Source organism: Poeciliopsis prolifica, unplaced genomic scaffold, assembly GCF_027474105.1.
Source record: "Poeciliopsis prolifica strain line A6 unplaced genomic scaffold, Auburn_PproV2 SCAFFOLD134, whole genome shotgun sequence".
NCBI classification, from domain to species: domain Eukaryota; kingdom Metazoa; phylum Chordata; class Actinopteri; order Cyprinodontiformes; family Poeciliidae; genus Poeciliopsis; species Poeciliopsis prolifica.
The window spans coordinates 211,846-232,438 of NW_026562509.1; the positions used below are offsets into that span (position 1 = coordinate 211,846).

General features: G+C 38.6%; 5 protein-coding genes across 11 annotated transcripts in view; 2 read left to right on the forward strand and 3 right to left on the reverse strand.

The window, feature by feature from the left end:
• Window positions 1-5,000, reverse strand: part of creb3l1 (cAMP responsive element binding protein 3-like 1) — a 32,902-nt gene extending 27,902 nt beyond the window's left edge. For 2 of the 3 annotated variants that reach the window (XM_055024989.1, XM_055024988.1), the window contains exons 1-3: window positions 4,883-4,999; window positions 3,739-3,823; window positions 2,173-2,605 (exon numbers count right to left, since the gene is read on the reverse strand). In XM_055024989.1, coding sequence (XP_054880964.1) covers window positions 2,173-2,280 — 108 coding nt within the window. In that variant the 5' untranslated portion in view covers window positions 2,281-2,605; window positions 3,739-3,823; window positions 4,883-4,999. Of the gene's footprint in view, window positions 1-2,172; window positions 2,606-3,738; window positions 3,824-4,882 lie in introns of all 3 variants that reach the window. The other variant, XM_055024991.1, reaches the window with a different exon arrangement.
• arhgef7b (Rho guanine nucleotide exchange factor (GEF) 7b) overlaps window positions 1-20,593 on the forward strand; it is a 90,301-nt gene that overhangs the window by 24,707 nt on the left and 45,001 nt on the right. For both annotated transcript variants that reach the window (XM_055024977.1, XM_055024979.1), the window contains exon 5: window positions 7,210-7,298. The gene's annotated coding sequence lies outside the window, so the exon portion shown is untranslated. The remainder of the gene's footprint in view (window positions 1-7,209; window positions 7,299-20,593) is intronic.
• On the reverse strand, window positions 7,725-11,109 carry zgc:110699 (uncharacterized protein LOC325371 homolog). 3 transcript variants are annotated; one of them, XM_055025000.1, is made up of 8 exons: window positions 10,969-11,109; window positions 10,718-10,810; window positions 9,706-9,762; window positions 9,562-9,635; window positions 9,252-9,387; window positions 8,849-8,942; window positions 8,684-8,755; window positions 7,725-8,012 (listed from the first exon to the last, which is right to left on the reverse strand). In XM_055025000.1, the coding sequence occupies exons 2-8, from the start codon at window positions 10,767-10,769 to the stop codon at window positions 7,904-7,906; spliced, it is 594 nt and encodes a 197-aa protein (XP_054880975.1). In that variant the 5' UTR covers window positions 10,770-10,810; window positions 10,969-11,109; the 3' UTR covers window positions 7,725-7,903. The 3 variants fall into 3 exon arrangements, with proteins under 3 accessions (XP_054880975.1, XP_054880973.1, XP_054880972.1); XM_055024998.1 differs by having other exon boundaries at window positions 8,684-8,942; window positions 9,252-9,315; XM_055024997.1 differs by having other exon boundaries at window positions 8,684-8,942.
• On the reverse strand, window positions 11,857-16,910 carry ndufs1 (NADH:ubiquinone oxidoreductase core subunit S1). Of its 2 annotated transcripts, none has more exons than XM_055024982.1 (19): window positions 16,823-16,910; window positions 15,771-15,847; window positions 15,502-15,593; window positions 15,214-15,321; window positions 15,037-15,113; window positions 14,861-14,942; window positions 14,650-14,780; window positions 14,384-14,569; window positions 14,175-14,309; window positions 13,982-14,096; window positions 13,763-13,908; window positions 13,556-13,684; window positions 13,245-13,374; window positions 13,002-13,162; window positions 12,775-12,929; window positions 12,522-12,697; window positions 12,314-12,448; window positions 12,171-12,243; window positions 11,857-12,095 (listed from the first exon to the last, which is right to left on the reverse strand). In XM_055024982.1, the coding sequence occupies exons 2-19, from the start codon at window positions 15,841-15,843 to the stop codon at window positions 12,004-12,006; spliced, it is 2,196 nt and encodes a 731-aa protein (XP_054880957.1). In that variant the 5' UTR covers window positions 15,844-15,847; window positions 16,823-16,910; the 3' UTR covers window positions 11,857-12,003. The 2 variants fall into 2 exon arrangements, with proteins under 2 accessions (XP_054880957.1, XP_054880956.1); XM_055024981.1 differs by having other exon boundaries at window positions 15,771-15,868; window positions 16,823-16,905.
• On the forward strand, window positions 17,848-20,359 carry unc50 (unc-50 homolog (C. elegans)). The gene is made up of 6 exons (XM_055024996.1): window positions 17,848-18,019; window positions 18,728-19,000; window positions 19,080-19,200; window positions 19,275-19,414; window positions 19,511-19,618; window positions 19,735-20,359. The coding sequence occupies exons 1-6, from the start codon at window positions 17,884-17,886 to the stop codon at window positions 19,869-19,871; spliced, it is 915 nt and encodes a 304-aa protein (XP_054880971.1). The 5' UTR covers window positions 17,848-17,883; the 3' UTR covers window positions 19,872-20,359.

A 20,593-nucleotide genomic window follows, 5' to 3' on the forward strand; every position in this document is an offset into this window, starting at 1 on the left:
TTCATACAGAGTGGACAACTTTATTTAGAACAGAGACAGGGGAGGTTTAAACCACAAGCAGACTGCATGGCTGACTCACTGACTAGAATAGAGGTCTACCTAAAAAAAAAAAAAATTGCTCTGTTTAAAAAAAGAAAAGTCTGGGGAACACAATGTGGAAAAAGAGAGAGTGAGGGATAGGAAACTGAGACATTCCTGCTGACATTAACCCCTCAGTGTGGAGCACTTCTCAATCTTTCCACCTTAACGTCACTAATCAAGATCGCACAGCTTGGCCAAGCATGGCATGTACTGAAAGCATGATATCATCAACTTAAGCAAAACATGACATATTGACAATATTTACAAAAAAAAAAAATGCATAAAATCATGTAGTGACTTTTACTTATAATGTCCTACTTTAAAGAGAGAAATCTGTCCATAATGGTAATTTTCCTCAAGTCTCATTAAAAGGCCTTTAAATTTTAGGGATTTGAAACCATAACATAGTGAAACTTTTGTAATGACTTCATACCAGGTCAAAATAGAGAAAGGATAAATTGCAGTGTCACAATTTAGAGGTTTTATCAGAGTTTAATCTGTGTGTACATGCAGAAAAAATGCGCTTTCTCATGATCAGAAAACATGTGGTGATTGTACCGATTAAAAAGCATGAATTTGTAAAAACACATTCCGTTTCTGCAAATTTACCATTTCTGTTCATGTATCAAGCACCCAAATGTGATGGTCTAATAATCATTTATATAGTTATAACTTCAGAAAAAAAAAACAGAATCCATTTTTTAAAAATATATTGTATTTATGAATCCAATAGATAGATGAAGAGTTAATAAGATACAAATTCTAGTCACTATATGTTAAAATCATACAAAAGGAGAATAAACCTAATTTAATGTGTTAATAGAGAAGGCTGATGTAAAACCAACATCTTGGTATGATTTAATAGTAACAAAATCATTAAAATGGATAAATTTGACTAGATTTCTGCTGCAGACTATCAAAGAGTGTCCAGTGTGGAATGACCCTTGTGGACCTTATTAGAAAACCTGATTTGATTACATTGGAGTTAGTGGAGAAGTTGAACTTAAACTTATTAAGACTGTGCTTTGACCTATAAAAGACCAGCTATGAGTTAAAATATGTACCCCGTTACCTCAAAGCTGTTGGCCTTCAACGTATTTGGATGATTTTAAAGTGTCTCCCGTTCATTAGTATTGGAATAATTTTTAGGAATATTTCATGCATCCTTTATTGTCATGCACGGCGAAACAATTTAAGATTACAGTTTGGTTAATCTGATAAACTTGGACAGAAAACCCATTTCGGGTCAATTAGCTCCGCCCACTGACAAACCAGTTCTGGCCTCCGCAGAAGCAAAGCTGCCTTTTATCCTGCTGCATTAGGCAGTACTTGTTTTAAACAGTAGATGTCACTACTGAGAACATCCATTCAGCAATTAGTGACGGAAGAAGAAATTCTTTTTTTGTTTTTGTTGTTGTTGTTCTTTTCATTTATTTATTTGTTTTTGTATCCCAGAATGTTACTTATTGATTTTTAGTGGGGAACAACATTTATTTTGATAACTTTTTATTGACTTATATTTCCAGAGTAGAATTGAATCACTTTCTCCATTTTCAGTTGGAAGGAACATTGATTCTGGTCAGTTTTTGCAAAATCGGAGTCAATGAACTGTTTTGTCTGTTGTTCTTTGTACAACAAAAAATATATTTAGTTTGCCTACACATTTAGTTTGCCTACACATCATTTCCAGTTATCAAATTAAATATGCAGAAAAAACTAATGCAAAAAAATCAAAATTATAACACAAAAAAATGCCTTCCCACAATCATTTAAAGAATAAGGAACAGTCAAGGTGATTTTGTTGCCTGTGACTTCAAATCCAGATTTTCAGTTTTGACTGCAGCACCTGCCAGTTGAACACGCAGGTTAACCAGTAACTCGCCTGCTTGAGTCTGTGCTCCCAGTTACACTTATTAGTTTGCACAATAAAAACACACATATGCACCGGGTCTGAACCCCGGATGTGTGCCAGGATCTCATAAATCCGCCTCCCTTCATGAGGTCCGGCTCCGGGCGGAACAGCCGGAGTGCGTTAATTCAGACGTAGCAGGAAGACACGCAGACAATCAGCTAATTAGACCCGCAACTTACCACGTTAGTGAGGAAATCACCGTCGCTGAGTTCCTCCAGGTCCAACAGGTTGGTTCCTCCGGAGGAATAGAGTTTCTCCTCTGTGAAACTGTCTAAGATAGACTCCATAGTGACTGTCTGTCTGTCTGTCTACTGCTCTTAAAAGACAGATGGACAGGGGGGAAAAAAGTCTTCAGATCAACTCATTAAAAGCAATACAGTTTGTTTTCAGACGGCTCCAGCCTCCTCTATTTGCAGCCGCAGAGAGACGAGCCTCGTCCAGCCGAAAGCAACTTGTCTCGGTGTCAAACGTGGAAATGTGATGGTTTACACATCATTCCGCGTCTCTCCTCCTCGCGCTGCGGCGGAGTCGCTCTCGGTCGTCATCTGCGCTCCTCTCCGCTCGCGTGCGCTCCCAGCCACGCGCCGATGAATATTCAATACGGCCCCGCCCCTTGACGTCAAATATGAAACATCCCTGCAAATTATTTGCGTGTGCTGATGGTTATTCAGTGTAGCCCCTCCCCGTGATGTCAATTTAGGAAGTTGTAAGGATGACCGAAACTATTTCTATATGCTAAATTCAGGACTAATGACAATTTTTTAAAATTTTCTTTCTTTAAATTTTGAATTCTAGACTCAAATTTTAAATTTTTATTCTAATTTTAGGAAAGCACAGATAATTTGACACTCTAATTAAACATGCACAAATGTGGGTGTATTTAAATCGGCAGTATTATACAAACTGTGTTAAATCCAGTTGTTATAAAAATGCTATATAGATATAAAACATGACTTGATAGAAATTTTACTTTGTAATATAATGCATTGAAATTGGGCTTCTAGCCCTCAAAACTCCATCTCTTTCTGAATTTTCACCTTCAGGAAGTGAGCACACTATCTATTAAGGCTTTAATAAGAGTTTTACCAGAGTTGCACTGAGAAAAAGGCCATGTCATGGGCTATCAATAGTTTTTAATGCAATACTTTGTAATCCACTTAAAAGACATGGATGGAAACTTGGCTAGTGACATGGGCTGAAAGGCCGCTCAGAAAGGAAGATTTGAATCTTCCTTTCAAATTATCTTATTGCCATAATGAATGAAAATTAAACAGTAGGAAATGGCTGAAACCAATATGCACTGGAAAATTAAAGTAATGTTTAACTAATCTTCCCTAGATAATTTGAGAATTGTTAAAATAAAGTTCAATAGAACATTTAGAGATTTTCCTGTGTTCATTATATAGTCAATAATCAATATCTATCAGCCCACAGCCGCTTTTAGCGTAGATAAATTTTTTTGTTGATTCTTGTGCAATATTTTTGAATGAACCATTTAGCTAATTGAAGGTAAAACATGAAGTTAATAAATGTGTATCTTGATTTACTTTCATAATGTGCTGCATTTTAAACAGTAAGATTAGAAAAGATAAAATTCGACAATAAATAACTCAAATGGACTCATCCGTCAAAACATGTTTCCTTGATTCATTGTTTTAATATATTCTGCGCTGCTTTATAAGCATATTTCAATTTACAAATGGTAATTTTGTGAATTATCATTTGACATAAGAAATCAGACTTACCTGAATGAAGAGCTGAAGGTTTAATTCCAGGTATTCATGTTCTCCAAAGGTTAAACTTGTTTGCTGTAGCTTTGTCTCTGTAATACTGGAAAAAAACAAAATCTTACCTTTTTGTCTGAGTTGCATGTCTAAATATTTTAGAGACTTGAAATAAGACAAAACCAACTCAAAAGTAACTTTTTAGCAATATGTAATAGCTTGTTTTTAGTCAGTAATTACTTAATATTGATAAAGTGCTTGTTCCATTGCCAGGTCATTTTACTTATGACAAGACATTTTTCCCTTGTTAAAACTGAAATAATCTGCCGATGGGACAAGCATTGTTTCATTCATATTAAGGAATTATAGACTTAAAATAAACTCGTTTCTTGCTGAAAAGTTACTTAGTAAGATATTGTGTTTTTGCAATGTACAAAGAGTGTGTTCTAAAAATTCCCATTGTATTTTAAATACTCTATAAAACTTGGAAGATTGTCAACGTTGTTACCTTTGAGATCCAAGTTATCACAATGTATTTTTCCTCATCATAGATGTAGCTACAATACCTGACACCACTTCAGTCCTTCATTAACATTGGAACAAATTTCTCTCCGTATTGAATCGGTTCTTAACATAATAAATCCCAGATGGAAATGAGCAGAGCATCGCCACCTTGGCAACACTCCTGCTTGCGAGTCTTAAAAGGTCAAACAATAATGTGAAACAACATAAACCTGTTCATGTGCTCTGATCACTGCAAGACCTGGCTGTCTCTTACTCTTATCTCACCGTTTCCTGCATATACAGAGCTGCTCACTGGAGGAAAAAGTGCATCAAGGTACATATGAGGTATATGAGATATATTTGATGAATAAGACCATCTGCAACCAAACCATGAATGCCATGTTGTCAATGCATCTGGGAAGGAATAAATGAGGTAAAACTCCAAAATGTTTTTCTGTTAGATCCTGAAAAACACTCAACACTGGTGAAGAGTTTCCCCTTCCAACAATAACATGGCCCTAAAAATCCAGCTAGAAGTTTGAATCTTATCGTGGTGAAGAGCTAATATGGACCAGTCAAAGTACAGGCCAAAAACCAACCTATAAGCAGTAACAAAGCTTCAAAATGTGACATTTGCGAGGCATGAAAGGTAAATTCTTACCCACTTTTAAGTTGCTAATAAAGCCTGTTGGCGTTTTAATCGATTTATGATGATTTACTGAAGACAAGTAGATGATTCTTGTGAAGATTGTTCATAAAAGGGTCACAGAAGATTCAAAATTATCTTTTTCTCTTCAGGTTATTGTCTCCAGTTTCAGTCTCGCATTTTCTCCTTTCTGCTCTTATCTTATGAATCATTTCTCCACTTCTTTGCTTCTACCCAGGCTAGTTTCACCCTCTGCATATCGGCTTTCGAAGGTGTATCTGCCCAAGGGACAAGGCGTCCTTATTTTTTTCCCACACACACCTCGGTGTTGTATAACTGAAGTGACCTTTAGCAATCTGCAGTAGAACCTAATAAATCCTGAGGTTGTTATGATGGAGTAACAACAGGCACAGATGAGTTTTCTCAGCCACACAATTCTCAGATTTTGTCCAGTTCATCAGGTTTTCTCATCCTGGAAAAGATGTTCATTGAAGTCGTCTTTTGCTGATTGAAACAGTTTTTCACCATTCCCCGACGCATGAAACATGACCTATTTATGCCTGATTCGGTCCCATTTCTGGTTATCTCTAAATCAATTTAAAAAACTACATATCTGAGCTTTCAGGACCTTCTAGTTGATTCTTGTTCTGAAGTATATTCAGCTGATAAATGATGTTCATCACCTATGCAGTAAATTTTCCTTTTTGCGGTTTGGAGGAGTTTTTACAGCTGTTCTTAGGAAACCAGATGTGTGACAGGAGGCTCATGAAAGGGCTTAACCCTAAACCAGGCACTTACAGCTTTTCTGTTTGCAGAATCCTTTGAGCAAATTTCTCATGAATTTGTGTCAAGAATGTCAGAACATTAAACAAATTTTAACTTGAAAGAAAGATAACTTGAGAAAATACAAGAACTAAAATGTGGACATATATTTCCTAGATATGTAGGTATAATTTTTGTTATTTTAGTGAATTAAAAACTTTTTTTCCATAAAGAAATAAAATCAGATTACTGAGATATGTAGGTATTTGTTACCCGTGTCATTAAATTAAAGGAGTTCTTTATAAAAATAATCCTATTTGTTTACAGATTTAAGCTGATTTGGGGCTTTCAAGGCAATTTTGAAGCATCTTGTCTTCATGTCAACTTTGTTTGTATAGCTCCTTTCCAACAACTCATGTTGCACAACATTCAACTAAAAAAACTAAAATAAAGTAACTTAAAACAGACGTTAAAATGAAAATGTTCAGGTCAACATGTTAAGCTTTCTGCTCAATCCTTGAATTCAACCTGAATTTTTGCTTTGGAAAAATATTTTCTAAAATAAATGTTAAATTCTTATTTTACCTACATTATTCACTGTTTCAAGACGTTTATTTGAATTTAAGTCTAACAATTACTGATTGGATGTTCATTTTCTGACGCTTGCTCTGATCCTCCGCTCCTGATTGGCTGTCTGTGTGATGATGCGGACATGACTCATCTTCTATTCTGAGCCAAAAAAATAGCTGACTTGGGGGTCCTGACCTTTTGTCTCCCTGGTGACTGGCCTGATGTCATCACCTCTTGTGGATCGACATCCTTCTCTTCCTTCTCGCTTGTTTTACTGCTCCTCTCATCCGTTCAGGTTTGTTGCACCTCCGAGGTGCAGGATGTGCGGATCGTGAGGCACACTCCCAATTACCATTAATGCAACTGACCTTGTTAACTGGCTTTAGTAGATTCACCGTCACACCCTTTCATGGCACTGAATGTAAATTGATGCTTTGACATTTGCTGTTATCATAAAAGAACTGATTAGAATGGGAACAATCAGCCACATGACGAGCAAAACCAGATGTTTTTCTTAATTTTCTATTCAAATAGAAAGACTGTATCCCAGCTTACTTATTAGAAAATTTAGTGTAAGACAAAATGTGACTGGATTAAAGTCATAGTCTGCCGAAATGCCACACCAATGTAGTGGTTCATTCAAAAAGAGCCCTGACCAAGTATAGACTTCATATGCTTCAGTGTATGGATATATCACTCAAGCTGAAAGTTTAAATCTGCAACTTTCTGCATAGTTTTAACATATGTGTTTATATATACAACCAAAGGGCCTTGTGGTTTGTTGGCAACAGGGTGGAGTGACTGACGTATAATAAATGGCCATTGGGGTAGACAAATTTGTAGAGCCGCGGGTGAACACACCTCCAATTTTCTATAACAACTCATTGTGGTTCCGATAAAAAAACGACCACACTTCGACAAAGAAACCCCAATTTTTTTCTTTTTCTTCTTTTGTTTCCTCGTCATTTTCTGCCGTTCACCATCTTCCCCTTTCTTTTCTCACCCTTTAGATGCCTCGCCGCGATCATGAAGTTCAGAAGTTCAAAGAAGGGCAAGAAGCTTGCAGGGGAAATGCAGGGATGCTGTCGAGCAGTGCCAGGTCGGTAATGAAAGCCAGCTTCATTCTTTACATGCTCTTACATCATCATCTGCACTGTTCAAGCAGCTGTTTTCCTCACAGTCCCACTGCTGAGGAACAACAGGTCCACTGCATGTGTTTTGTGTTTCTTGTGCTTCTTTATAAATGAGAAGTAGTGAGATGATGACATTTGCATCATAGAGCAAGATCATAATTTATTTCTAAGAATTAGCCATCAGTTTTCTTTTATGCTGCCGTTATTTCTATAAAATCTTGCATTTTGCAAAGCAAAAGTATTTAAAGGGTAAGAATCAGGTCAGACAACTCCCTCCACACCAAAGGAGTTTATGAGTCTGGCTATAATCTGCAAGTAAGATGGGGAGAAAAGTTAACTCTGCTTCCCTCTATTGGTGGAACAATCACATAACAGTACAACAAGTAAACCTATCCAAGCAAATACTTCAGTTTTATTAAAAGAAAAGACACAAACAGAAGAAACATAGGTAAATTCACTTTTATCCTTACACAAATACAAATGTATCATTGATCATTTCGTTTTTTATTTATAAAATATCTCCAGATAAAATCACTTAAAAGTTAGATTTTTGCTGAATATCTTGCCGCTGTCACCACTGCATGGTCTTTGAGCGGGTCAGCTTCCTGGTCAAAGCATTGCGGACTGTTAGCATGTAGGAGCGCCTGTCAGGTAGGGGGCGCTGCTGATCCAGCGTCAGCCTGTCGCACATGAAACAACATAGGAGAAACGCCAGGGGAGGCGAGGGACATAAGAAAATTAAGCTGTTTCTTAGCTCCCCCAAACCAGCAAAATCTTTTAAAATCTGAGATAGAATAAAGAACTAAATAATCTGGATTTTTAATTTGTTTATTTTTTAAGGAAAAACCTTCCAAACCTAAAATAAGATTTTTACATTTGACAGTGTGTCTGCTTTAACGTCAAGCTTCATCAATTTATTTATATTTTTTTAAATTATTTATTCCAGTCATTTATATTTTTTCCACACACAAGTAAAACAAAAACAAGCCATGCTAAAAAAAATCCTAAGCTAAACAACAAAGCTAAATAAAATAAAACAGGACAAAACTAATAAAGAAATAGACCTACAATATTTAAATTCCTGTCAATGACAAGTACATAAAGTGTAAACCAAAAAAGTCTACACTTTTATGTAGACCAAGCATTTAAGTGACATTCAAAATATTTTTTACATTGTTTAAATACAAAACATTTTTTAAATACAATGTTTTGTAAGGGCTGCATAAAATTTCAACATCAGTGATGTTTTTTGATCTAACCATATGATATGCATGACTGGTAAAATGTAAAATTAAAATGTTTTAGCAGTTTGTGTTAAAAAAAAAATGAAAAAAAAAATGCAAAAGCAGACCTGATGAGTTGGAAAATTGCTGCTTCCCCTGATAAAACTGCCTCAGCTACTGACAGCTCTCTGAAACCGCATCTGCACATAAGACACAGAAAGAAAATTAGCAGGGAAACAAATTGAAATGCTACATTTCTAAAGAGCAGTTGCACAAACATAAGTATACAAAACCCTAGATCTTTGGCGAGTCTCTGTCCCTCCTCTGTTGTCACCTTCCTGCCGACTTCCAGATCTGCCTTATTGGCTACCAGCACTGTAGGAAAAACTGACACACAATAAAATGGCAATAAAACAGCAGTGAGCAGGATGATGCCTTGGCATGCAGTCTGCCTACAGAGCACAGGATGGACTACCAAACAAGGAATGTGAGTTAGCTTCAGCTGCTCATGTGTGTAGGTGACAAAAGACAGATGTCAACCAGAGAACAAACTGTCTCTGGAGGGCAACATAATGAACACAGAGAGGTCAAAGGTTCAGCTGCATGTGTTCAAGGATCCTTAAAGAAACTTTCTCGAAAATTAAGGCAAGTACTATAACTTGAACGACTCCATGTAGTGAAGATGGTGATCGTTACCGAGACTTTGCTTGGTTTTGTCAATGAGCGTTTTAAGTCGAGGGATTTCCAGGAAGCTGGAGCGCTGAGTGATAGAGTAGAGCAGTAGGAAACCATCAGCCCAGCGAATGGAGGACTCAATAGAAGCCACAGAGCTCTAGAGCAGAATGTGTAATAAAATACTACAATTAAACCAGTTAGCATTATATGTAAGTCTTAGTTCAGAGACACATAGTCAAAAAAGCTCTCTAATTTAATGGTTTCTCATTAAATCAGTACCACTTTCCACAAGAAGCATTGTTGCTTTTGACAAATAAAATTTAAAACCAACCTTACAAGGTAAATCCAAGATTTCCAGGTCAACTGTTTCCTGGTCCACCATCCGACTGCATCTGTATGTCACCTCTGCAGAAATACCTTAGTCATTACTGTACGCTCCATGTCAGAAATGGAATAATATTTACTGGAATCTCACCGTTCTTATGGTCATATTCGCCAATAAAACGCTTCGTTATAAACCGAACACACAGTGCTGGAGATACAAAACAGACATGATCACTGCAAGGTGCAAACCTGAAGCACAACACATGCTGACTTACAAGAGAAATTTCACACATAAGGCAATGCTTCTGAGAGATAATCCCATTGAAGCAGGCTTAAGAACACAGAAAGAATTAAATTGATGCAAAATTCTGCAAATTCTAAAGAAAACGCTTGCAAACAACAAATCAACTAATTGAGAGGAGTAAGAGATTGTAAAGCAGTGCAAAGCAGAGCAAGATAGCGTAAAAAATGTACTTAAGTTCTCATAAAGAAACCTATTTAGAGATGATCAATTTATTTATTGGTATTTTCTGTTTGTATCAACACAAAGTAGTGCATTATTGTGCAGTGGAAGGAAAAGATAAAAGGTTTGCAATAAACATTTAAGGCACATAGATGAAAAGAAATGTAAGTTTTTCAGACTTAAATTAGCAATTTACTTTATCCTGGACCCATCATATCCACAGTCAAACATGGTGGAGGAAGCATTATTGTGCGGGCTGGGGGATACTTTTTATCAGATTTTAAATGTATAAAAATGTTACAATTGGTTTTGATTTTCTTTCCACATTAAAATCAGACATTACTCTCATAAAATACATTATTTGTTGTTTAATTTCAAAGGCACTGTTGAAGACGACAACAGTGACACAAAAGATTAGACGAGATCCAGAAATGCACACATCATATTTTATACCAGATTTTTACCACTGAAGCAAAAATCAGAAACACGTCCTTCTTCTAACACACATTACCTGTCCATGCTCACATTAATCTGACAGCAAAACATTTGAGGGTCAACTTCAGATCCATGCCAAGTTTCTATATTTCTTTGTCTTTTGAACCAGCACTTATCCCGAAACCTCTCTTTTGTTAGCTCAGGAACATTCATTCATCCAATCTGCTTTCCTTTACCCCTAGAAGTTTTAAGTTGTCCACTTTACCTGTTTTTCCAGTGTTCTGCGCTCCCAGAATGAGGAGTTTAACAGGAACCATTCTTTGCTATTTGTTCACACACTTCCCATCCAAGAAAATCCCTAAATTGGAAAAAAAAATGGAGTTACACACTACCTTTCAGAATTGAACAAACCAAGATGATTCAGTCAATATTTGCAGACTAATGTTATCAACAAGATCAAAGCAAAAAACAACCAAAGTATCTAGGGCAGTAAAAGAAAAACAGAAATCAGCTTGCCTCCCAGCCTCAGACACTACACAGATGTGACTGTCTTCTCTCCTGCAGGGTGCCTGAGTGACTCTGCACTTGTGTTTGGTTATAACAGGTCTTTCTCTGTAGACAGGATATGACAGGAGCAATTTATCCAAAGAAACAGGGTCCAAGTCCAAACACAAATCTTATTTTGGCTCCATTAAAGAAACATGTACACCTTTGCAGTGAATTAGACCATACAGAAACATTGTCTCATATAATATTGAGCTTTTGTAGTTTTGAATGTGCGAGCAACAGAAAAATGCTTATCTCATTAAGATTATAATTATTATTATGTAAATATCTGAGGGTGTCTGATCAATGCCGTGCTTCAGTTATTGATCATGTTTCAGCCGACATTTTGGCGCCTGCCTTGGCGCATGTGATGCGTACACGTTTGGATCCACTGTGTAGATAAATATTAATATCTATCAACAGATACCTTTAATTTCTACAGCACCAGTCAGTCGACAGTCACTTGAGCTTTAATCATCCCATCGCGTTCAAACAGATACATGTAAAGGTTTGAGTGACTTGCCCAGGGGCAAATTGTCCCTGGGCAACCGACAACTCTACTTGCTAAGCCAGTGGTTGAATTGTAACTAGTTACAATATTTGTTTCTAGACAATTAAATGCTCAGGAAGACAGGTTCTTGTAGGGAGCAACAGGTCGGTTTAAGAGACAGGGTAAAGAAGAGACAAATCATGTTTAGTTCTGCGCTGTTTTTTCTTTTGTTGTATTTATCTGTTGTTTTATGTTATTTTTGGCCCTGTAAAGCAATTTGGTCTTCTTCATTGCAGTTGTGTAGAGTGCTGTATAAATGATTGGTTATGAAGATGCATTATAATAAATGAACAACACTGCAGACTGAATAAAGGCATCCTTTAGATTTTATTTATATTTCTTAGCATTATCGAATAAAGCTGCTTCACAGAGTGAAAACAATGTAATGTATACAACAGGGAAAAGTTTAAATTATAGAACAACAGAGACTTGTGTTTCAGGGCAGATGGAGGTGTTCAGCAGACGGATGGCTCATCGATTGCAGCGGCTCCCTCTGTGAGAGCTTTGACACACTTGGCCATGGTTTGGGAAGCTCTGCTGATGGAGTCTGAACAAAGAAGAAGCATGTTTGGTTTGGCACATCTTTTCATTTTGAGCTATTTTACTAATTCATTGAGATTACCGGTCATATAGAAGTCCTTTGCGGTGATCTGAGGTGGCACCAGAGGAGCTGCAATGAGGTCCTGTTTTACACTCTGGGAATAAAGAGAAAAATTAGGAAAACGTTTGTGTCTGAGAGCAAGAAGAGGAAGAATCATTTCCTACCTTTGAGAGTTCATTGGCCTGTTTGAAGTAGTTCGCCTCCTCTACATCATCATAACGGACCAGGTTGGGAGAGACCTCTGCCAGCCTGGATCGGACCTCTTCCAGTGAGTCATAGGGCAGCGTCACACCCACCAACTGCAATCACAACAAACGCTCATAAAAATGTCGCTAAATAACTTCTGAGCAATGATGGTGGACTGACTCTGACCTCAGATACGGCTCTGATAATCTTCCAGTCGTCTCTGGCCATGCCAGGGGGAGTGACAGCCAGCTTGGTGTGCTGGCTGCGGCCCTCAGTGTTTACATAAGTACCGTTTTTCTCTGTGTACGCAGCACCAGGTAGGATGATGTCTGCCATAGGAGCTCCCACGTCCCCATGATGGCCTGGAGGAGTGAAAATTCATCTTAAGTATCCAGGAATGGCTGAAATATTTGCTGTGTGTGGTTTCTTGTAAGGATACCCTGGTAGATGATGAGGCAGTCCTTCGGCAGGTCGGCTCTGGTGATGCAGCCAGCATCAGCTCCAAGCAGGAACAGGACTTTGGGTGGATTCTTCCTGATTGTGTCAACGCCGGCCTTGTAGCCTAGATCTAAAGCAGCCACCTGACTGGCCACTCTGCACAAAAAGCAACACTTACGACCTCATGTTCTTCATTCCACATTTATCTAGAGCTCTAAAAAGCCATACCTGTGCAGGACGTTAAGGACCTTCCAGCCGTCCTCCACCCCGCTGCTGGCCCTGGCGATTTGAGCGATGGTGGAGACAGTGCTCAGGATCGCAGCACCGTCTTCTCTCTGCAGTGCACTGCTTCCCACAACCACCATCGGATGTGTTGCAGCTGCGAGGACCTGCAGACGAAGAAAGGAGAACCTGTATAAATAGGGATATGAGATGTCCACAATGATACGAGCAAGTTTGCGTGTCAGTCACCTGACTGAACGGATGCGTGCCATCGGCCAGCTCCTTCAGGACTGAACTCTTCTCTCCCAAGTGCTCATATGTATAAGTCAGATCAACCTGGTGGCCCACCAAGGCAACACGCAGTTCATTGTGAAGCCAGCTGCATACAAGAAAGAAGAAAGTCATGCAAGGCCTTGAAAAAGTATTATGTCAAGCACTTTCAAGGACTTTAGACAAAAATTAATCACTTTTCAAACCTTGAAAAGCATTTTAAAAGGACTTCAAGCACCCATACGAACATGTGTAAACTTTTCCACACGTTCCTCCCTGGCCTGTCTTACCTCTTACGGATCCTGGCATTGAACAGCGGAGCCTCATAGCGAGGGTTTGTTCCCACAAGCAGCAGGAGATCACACTCTTCGATGCCTGCAATGCGGGAGTTCAGCAGGTAATTGGAGCGCAGATCGGTGCTGAAGAGAGAGCAACGATTCAGCGCTGTTCGATATTAGGAATGACATGAAGTGGAAGGGAAGCAGAGCCTTCCTCACCCTGCTCCTGCCATGGGGAAGACCTCCTCGGTGCAGAGGCTCTCAGAGTCGAGTCTGTTGAGGAGATCTTTGAGGGAAACCAGAGCTTCGGCGTCTGCCATCCCTCCAGCAATGGCCGCGACCTCGCTGCCCTGAACGCTCTGGAGCTGCACAGGTAATCACATCAAATTAGAACATGCGGTGAAACAGAAACCAGTAAAGCAGCTGTAATAAACTTACAGCTCCTGCAACACGAGTGAGAGCATCTTCCCAGGTGGTTGGTGTCAGCTGACCTGAATTGTCCTTCACCATTGGTTGGGTCAGTCTCTGCCTCTTCAGCCCATCATAAGCAAACCTGTGAACACATTTAATTAATTGATTAAACATATGAGGGAGGGGCACAAGTTCCTGTTTTGGTGTATTGGTGCATCACCTGGTTTTATCAGAGATCCATTCTTCATTAATGTCTTCATGCAGCCTGGGCATCACCCTCATCACCTCACCTCCTCTTGTGCTCACCACGATGTTGCAGCCCACAGCGTCCAACACGTCAATTGACTCAGTTTTCCTGCAAGAATGATGGAAATGAACAGAAATGTTCTGTTTTGCATGGTCATAGAGAAGCACTAAACCCTATTCTACCTTGTTTCCCAGGGTCTTGCGGTGAAAGCGTAGGGTTTGGAGGTCAGCGCCCCGACAGGACAGACGTCTATGACATTCCCAGACAGCTCTGACATGAACATCTTCTCCACATATGTCCCAATCTGCAACTCGTTTCCTCTTCCCGTCGTTCCCAGGTCTTCCACTCCGGCAATCTCGCTGGCAAAACTGGAAATCAATTCAGAAAGACAATGATTTAATCCTTGCCGATCAGCTGACCTGGCCAGACGTATGTACGGTTCACTCACCGGACGCAGCGTGTGCACTGGATGCAGCGGGTCATGATGGTCTTGATGAGTGGTCCGATGTTTTTGTCCTCCACTGCTCTCTTTCCTTCTGTGAAACGGCTGCGGTCTGAGCCGAACTGCATGGACTGGTCCTGAAAACAGATTTCACTTTCCCAGCATCTACTGCCTAAGATCCTATTATAGTCTTTCTTGTGGACAGAGTCAAGCTTACCTGCAGGTCACACTCTCCACCCTGATCACAAATGGGACAGTCCAGTGGGTGGTTGGCCAGCAGGAACTCCATCACACCCTCTCTAATGGCACACGTTCACAAAGTTTATTTGCCATCTTCTAAATCCTAAAAGCATCGTACTGTGAAAATCACACCGTGGTCACTAAATCCTGTACCTGGCTTTGCGTGTCTTTTCCGAGTTTGTGAGGATATTCCAACCTTTCATAACAGGCATGGCACAGGCTGCCACTGGCTGGAGAGCACAAGCATACCCACATTATAAACTTTGTCATAAGCCATCTCAGGGTGGAGCCCAATAAGTTTAATACTTCTTCAGCCCAATGTAAAAATACCTTGGGGGCTTTTTCGATCTCCACAAGGCACATCCGGCAGTTTCCTGCAACTGACAGACGCTCATGGTAGCAGAACCTTGGGATTTGAATTCCTGCTTTCTCACAAGCCTGCAAAGGAAACCAATCAGCCATTCAGACCTAAAGAAAGAGCTGATATATGTACCGGCCTGATCGGAATATCTCTTTCAGTTGTTCAAAATAATCATCAGTTTTTACATTTAGTAAATACTTAAATGCATCGCGACATACAACTCTTAGTTTGCATCAACAGCGTCTGAGGATTCTTACTTGTAGGACTGTGGTCCCAGGCTCCACTTCCACTGGTTTTCCATCTACAAACACTTCCACCATGTTGCTGGCAGCGCGCACAGCAGAGCGCACTAAAGATGCACAAAGAAAATGAACGATTAGCTTGATCAGCAATTACAGAAACAAAATAATTGACATTTACTGCTTCGCTACAAAAAAGTACTCAATTTATCATAAGATTTTTTTTTTTTTTTTTAACTCTGATGTTTGGCAATAAAACCGAAACAGTAAGTGTTGTTGGATCTTACCAGGATTGGAAGGAGCCAGGCTGCCCTTTGCAGCCCCGGCTAGAGCTCGACCAACTGCTGGCAGTCGCAACATGACGCTGCAAGGCGAAATACTGAGGCTTATTGTGACATGCAACAGAATACACTGCATTAGAGAAAAATTGTTTCATAAAGTTCTAAAGATGCACACCATTTTTCTAAGTTTCAGACTTTTCCTGACTCAAATTCATGTCATTTTTTGAAGTCGCTAATTAATACATTATTAATGTGTCTTACATTAATAATGTAAAATATTAATGTTTGACAGGAGTCAAACATTAATATAAACACAGGAACTAAACACAGGAACATGAAGCTGGTTAATAAGAAAATTGAGAGGGATACTTTTAGTCATTCTTTGTTTCACTTTTGTATTAAATTTAAAAACAATTTTAAGAGACTAAGTTTTGTATGTGGAACATACAAAATATGTTAAACTTGTTTGAATGAAGGGACAGATTATTCTTTACAAAATACTATTGTAAACTAATTAAGACTTGAAATTGCCTTTATTAATAATCAATAACTAGAAAAACCTCTTGTATAATAATAATAATAATAATAGCAGAACAGAGCAGATAAAGGCAAACGGTGCTTAAAAATGTCTCTGACACCTGCAGACTGTGCTGTAAGAATAAGTAAGATAATAAGTAATATTGACTAATGAAGCTGGTAAAAGAGAATTATTATTAATCTGGATCAATAGTTAGCTCCTGTCAACAATAACAAGTGTCTTTGCTCCCAAAGTGAATTACCTGACGTTTCTCTGACATTTGTAGGAGTAAGGACAGACCTAAGTTTTAAAAATGCTACTTGATGAATAACAAGTTTTATTTAATAGAAAATGAGGTGGTTGCATGAATCTCCCAGGGAGCTAAGAAGTTAGCTAACAGTACTCAAGGACACGGACAGTGAGGGTTGTTAGACGGAACTAAAAGAATCGCGCTCCAAAAGATCTGTTTTCATCCGTATTCTGCTTGCTTAACATGTCTGTCTGAACATGCATACATGTAAAATACGCTGTTGGTTCTCACCTTTTGCTATTTGGCCTTCTCGACCAGAACAGCGGTGATGTTAGTTAACTCACCGGAGAAGCGGCTATGGCGTCAACGGAAACGCTACGGTTAACTTCCGCTATACGTCCTGAATTTTCACAATATGACTCTTTACCCTTCAAAATTTTTATGCAAAACTGACACAATCTCAATTATGTCTAATAAGTGTTATGCTTATTATTATTATTATTATTATTATTATTATTATTATTATTATTATTATATTATTATTATTATATTATTATTTTATTAAAAAATTTTATATATATATATATATATATATATATATATATATATATATATATATATATATATATATATATATTATAATATATATATATTCTTTCTTTCTCTGTGTTCAATGAAAGAGGATTTTAAAAAAAACTATTCTTACTTTATTCCCAATGTTCTGGTTTAGTCTGTGTGTAATGTAAGTAGTGACTTGAATGTACATTGAAGTGTAAACTGTACTTTGAGTTTGGATGGTAAAATGTGCCACCCACTGGCCTGAAGGTAAGCGTGCGTCATATTTTTTTAAACCAAGACAGCCAGGCCAGCTGTAAGCAGAATTTTTAAAAATATTTATTTGATTTGCTTTTTTTATTTTATTTTATTTTATTTTCAGAATTCTGACTTTGATCTCAGAATTTTGACTTCATTTTGCCACTTAGCAGAATCACCTTAAACCGACCTGTTGTTCCAGAAAGTTAGTTCTCATCCTGCGCACCTCTTGTGATCTGCATTACCTTTTTTGGAAACGTGTGTGTTATGAAGTATAAATTTTGTTAAAGTTCTTAAATGATTTCTCATCGTACTTTCTTAAATAACAAAATATGTTTAGTTGTGTAGGCTATTGAGATCCATTGTATCCCCTAAATTGTGCCCAAATACTTTGTTTTTTCCTAGATTTTCATCTTGACGCAACAGTTCCTTTTTAATGAGGCCTTGAAAGATTTGAAAACGCGTTTTTTATTAGCGCGCATCAAGTTTCTTCAGAAAAGGCGCTGCAGACCGGCTGGATTTCATAGACTGCATTTCCCATGATGAAGTGGGGGAATTTACCGGATGTAACTACGTGTGCACTTTCGCGACTGTCCAGGAAGTGTTTTCCAAGCAGCAACAGAGACGAGAAGGAAAATTGTGGGTTTTTTTCGAGGAGGATTAACCCAAAATTAGGTAATTATTCAATGGCGAAGCGACTTTTTGTTCATTAAAATATCAGCCAGGTGCCGGTTTTAGATAGAACTTAGACAGGCCCTCTACTTCTCAGACTTGTTAGCAACAAGCTAGGTAGCTGGTGTTTGTTAACAAACAACGTGAAATATAAACGATTTATAATATTTTATGGCTTGTAAATTAGTATATTTTGATCCAGTACAGTCAAAAAAGGATTTTAGTGTTATGTTTATGATAAGAGATATATAATTCTTAGGTTTTGGATTTAGCATTGTATATGTAGCAGTTGGAGCTCGTGCTGCCTCTCTGATTTAGTTTTTTACCTCCTTATCAATGGTTTTTATTTGATATAATGATCAATATTTGAGTTGTGTCTGACTTACAATGCGAGTTACATGTATAATGCATGTAGCTGGTTATGCATTATTAAATCGTACTGTTGGAGGAGGTTTGCAAAACATGATACAACTGTACTGCAGATTAAATGTGCTACAAGATTTCTGTAAGCTGCTTTAAAACTCAGTTTATGTGATAACATTATGTGTTTATTAGATTTTTAATTATGAATATCCACAGTGCAATTGTATGCGAGTAGTATGACAAAACAACAGTGACCTGAAAATGGAACCTTGAGGAATCCAGCATGAGATAGTTGTTCACTCATTTTTGATTGCTGTCTTTCTAAACCTGTGTTTTCTGATTTTTCAGGCACCATGCTGCCGACTACCTCGCCCCAGAGTAACGGCGACCCCAGCTCCAGGGATGCTGCCCGTCACACAGCAGGTGCCAAGCGCTACAAATACCTGCGGCGACTGCTCCATTTCAGACAGATGGACTTTGAGTTTGCTATGTGGCAGATGCTTTACCTGTTCACATCGCCACAGAGGGTCTACCGCAACTTTCACTACAGGAAACAGACAAAGGACCAGTGGGCAAGGGATGATCCCGCATTTCTGGTCCTTCTCAGCATCTGGCTGTGTGGTAAACCTGAACTTGTATTTGATTAATAAATTAAACATTTAAATTAGCGCAGTTACTTCACATTGCTTTGTGTTTGCAGTATCAACGATCGGTTTTGGTCTTGTTCTGGACATGGGAGTTGTGGATACTTTGAAGCTGCTGCTGTGGGTGGTCTTTGTCGACTGTATAGGTGTTGGTCTGCTCATATCAACCCTCATGTGGTGAGTTACTCTGCTGATTAAAAATACCAAAGTGATCTCTGACAGCCACTCTAAAATAAAATTTTCTTTTCCAGGTTTATCACCAACAAATACCTGCTGAAACACCCGAGCAGAAACTTTGACGTCGAGTGGGGTTACGCATTTGATGTTCATCTAAATGCTTTCTATCCACTTCTAGTCATTCTACATTTTTTGCAGCTTTTCTTTATCAACCGTGAGTATGTTGTCTCCTTCTTGCTGTGTTGCACTGTGTGGATCTGCAGACAAACTCTTTATGTGGATGTGTGTTTTTTCTTTTTTTTTTCCACAGATCTCGTGGTGATAAACTCAGACTGGTTCCTGGGTTACTTTGTTGGGAACACTCTGTGGCTCATCGCCATCGGTTACTATCTCTACATCACCTTCTTGGGCTACAACGGTGAGACTTATGCATATCAAATTGATTCTGCCTGGCAGGAAACAAACATTTCTTTTTCTGCCACAAGGTAGAATATAGGTGAAGGTGTGTTTTTAACCATTGATTCTTTTTTACAGCTCTACCTTTCCTGTCGAACACTGTGGTGCTCCTCTACCCCTTCGCTCTGCTCGGCCTCCTCTACTTCCTCTCTGTATCTCTGGGCTGGAACTTCACCCGCGGTCTCTGCTGGTTTTATAAGTACAGAGTCCAGTAGGAACCTTTTCAATTTCTAACGGGATGCAAGCTGGTTCCAGATGAACTCAAAACAAACAAAAAGAAAAGAGAAAAAGACTCTGACTTTCTGTTTCTAGCTGAATGCGGCTGAGAGAGACTTCTTTCTGACTCCTGGAGAACTGAGACTCTGGCTTGATTGAGGCTGAGCTGGCTCCTGTTGGTTCTGTCAGCTCTTGTGTTGAACTCCAGTAAACGGCGATATGTTTGTACTTGCTCCAGACAAAAAAAACGGGACAAACCAAACTTTTATCAACGTCCTCCTTGTGTGACTGCTAAATAGTTGTAACATAAGCCAAAAGGTGTCATTTTGAAGAAAAAACAATGTTGGTTTTTAGTTGTGTTTGAAAAAAAACCCCACAGATAATCCTGCTTGATGAAGTGGAGACACATGGGATGCAGATATTTTTTCTTCTTTCCTTAAAGTGTACATTCCAAAGCACTTTCAATAAAGGGTTTTATTAACTTAAACTACCTCAGTTTGGGTGCTTGGAGGAGAAACCCATATTTTCCTGTAGTACTTCAACATGCGTTAGCCTTCTACTGGGGATTTTTTTCAAATGTTTTCTTGTGATATTCATTGCATTGGAGTTCCCATTAAATTTCTGGAATGTCAATGTATCAGCACACTAATTTAGACCTTTAAGAATTGATTGAGGTTTAAGTTTGTTCTAACTTTCTTAGTTATCATTGAACTAAAAGCTC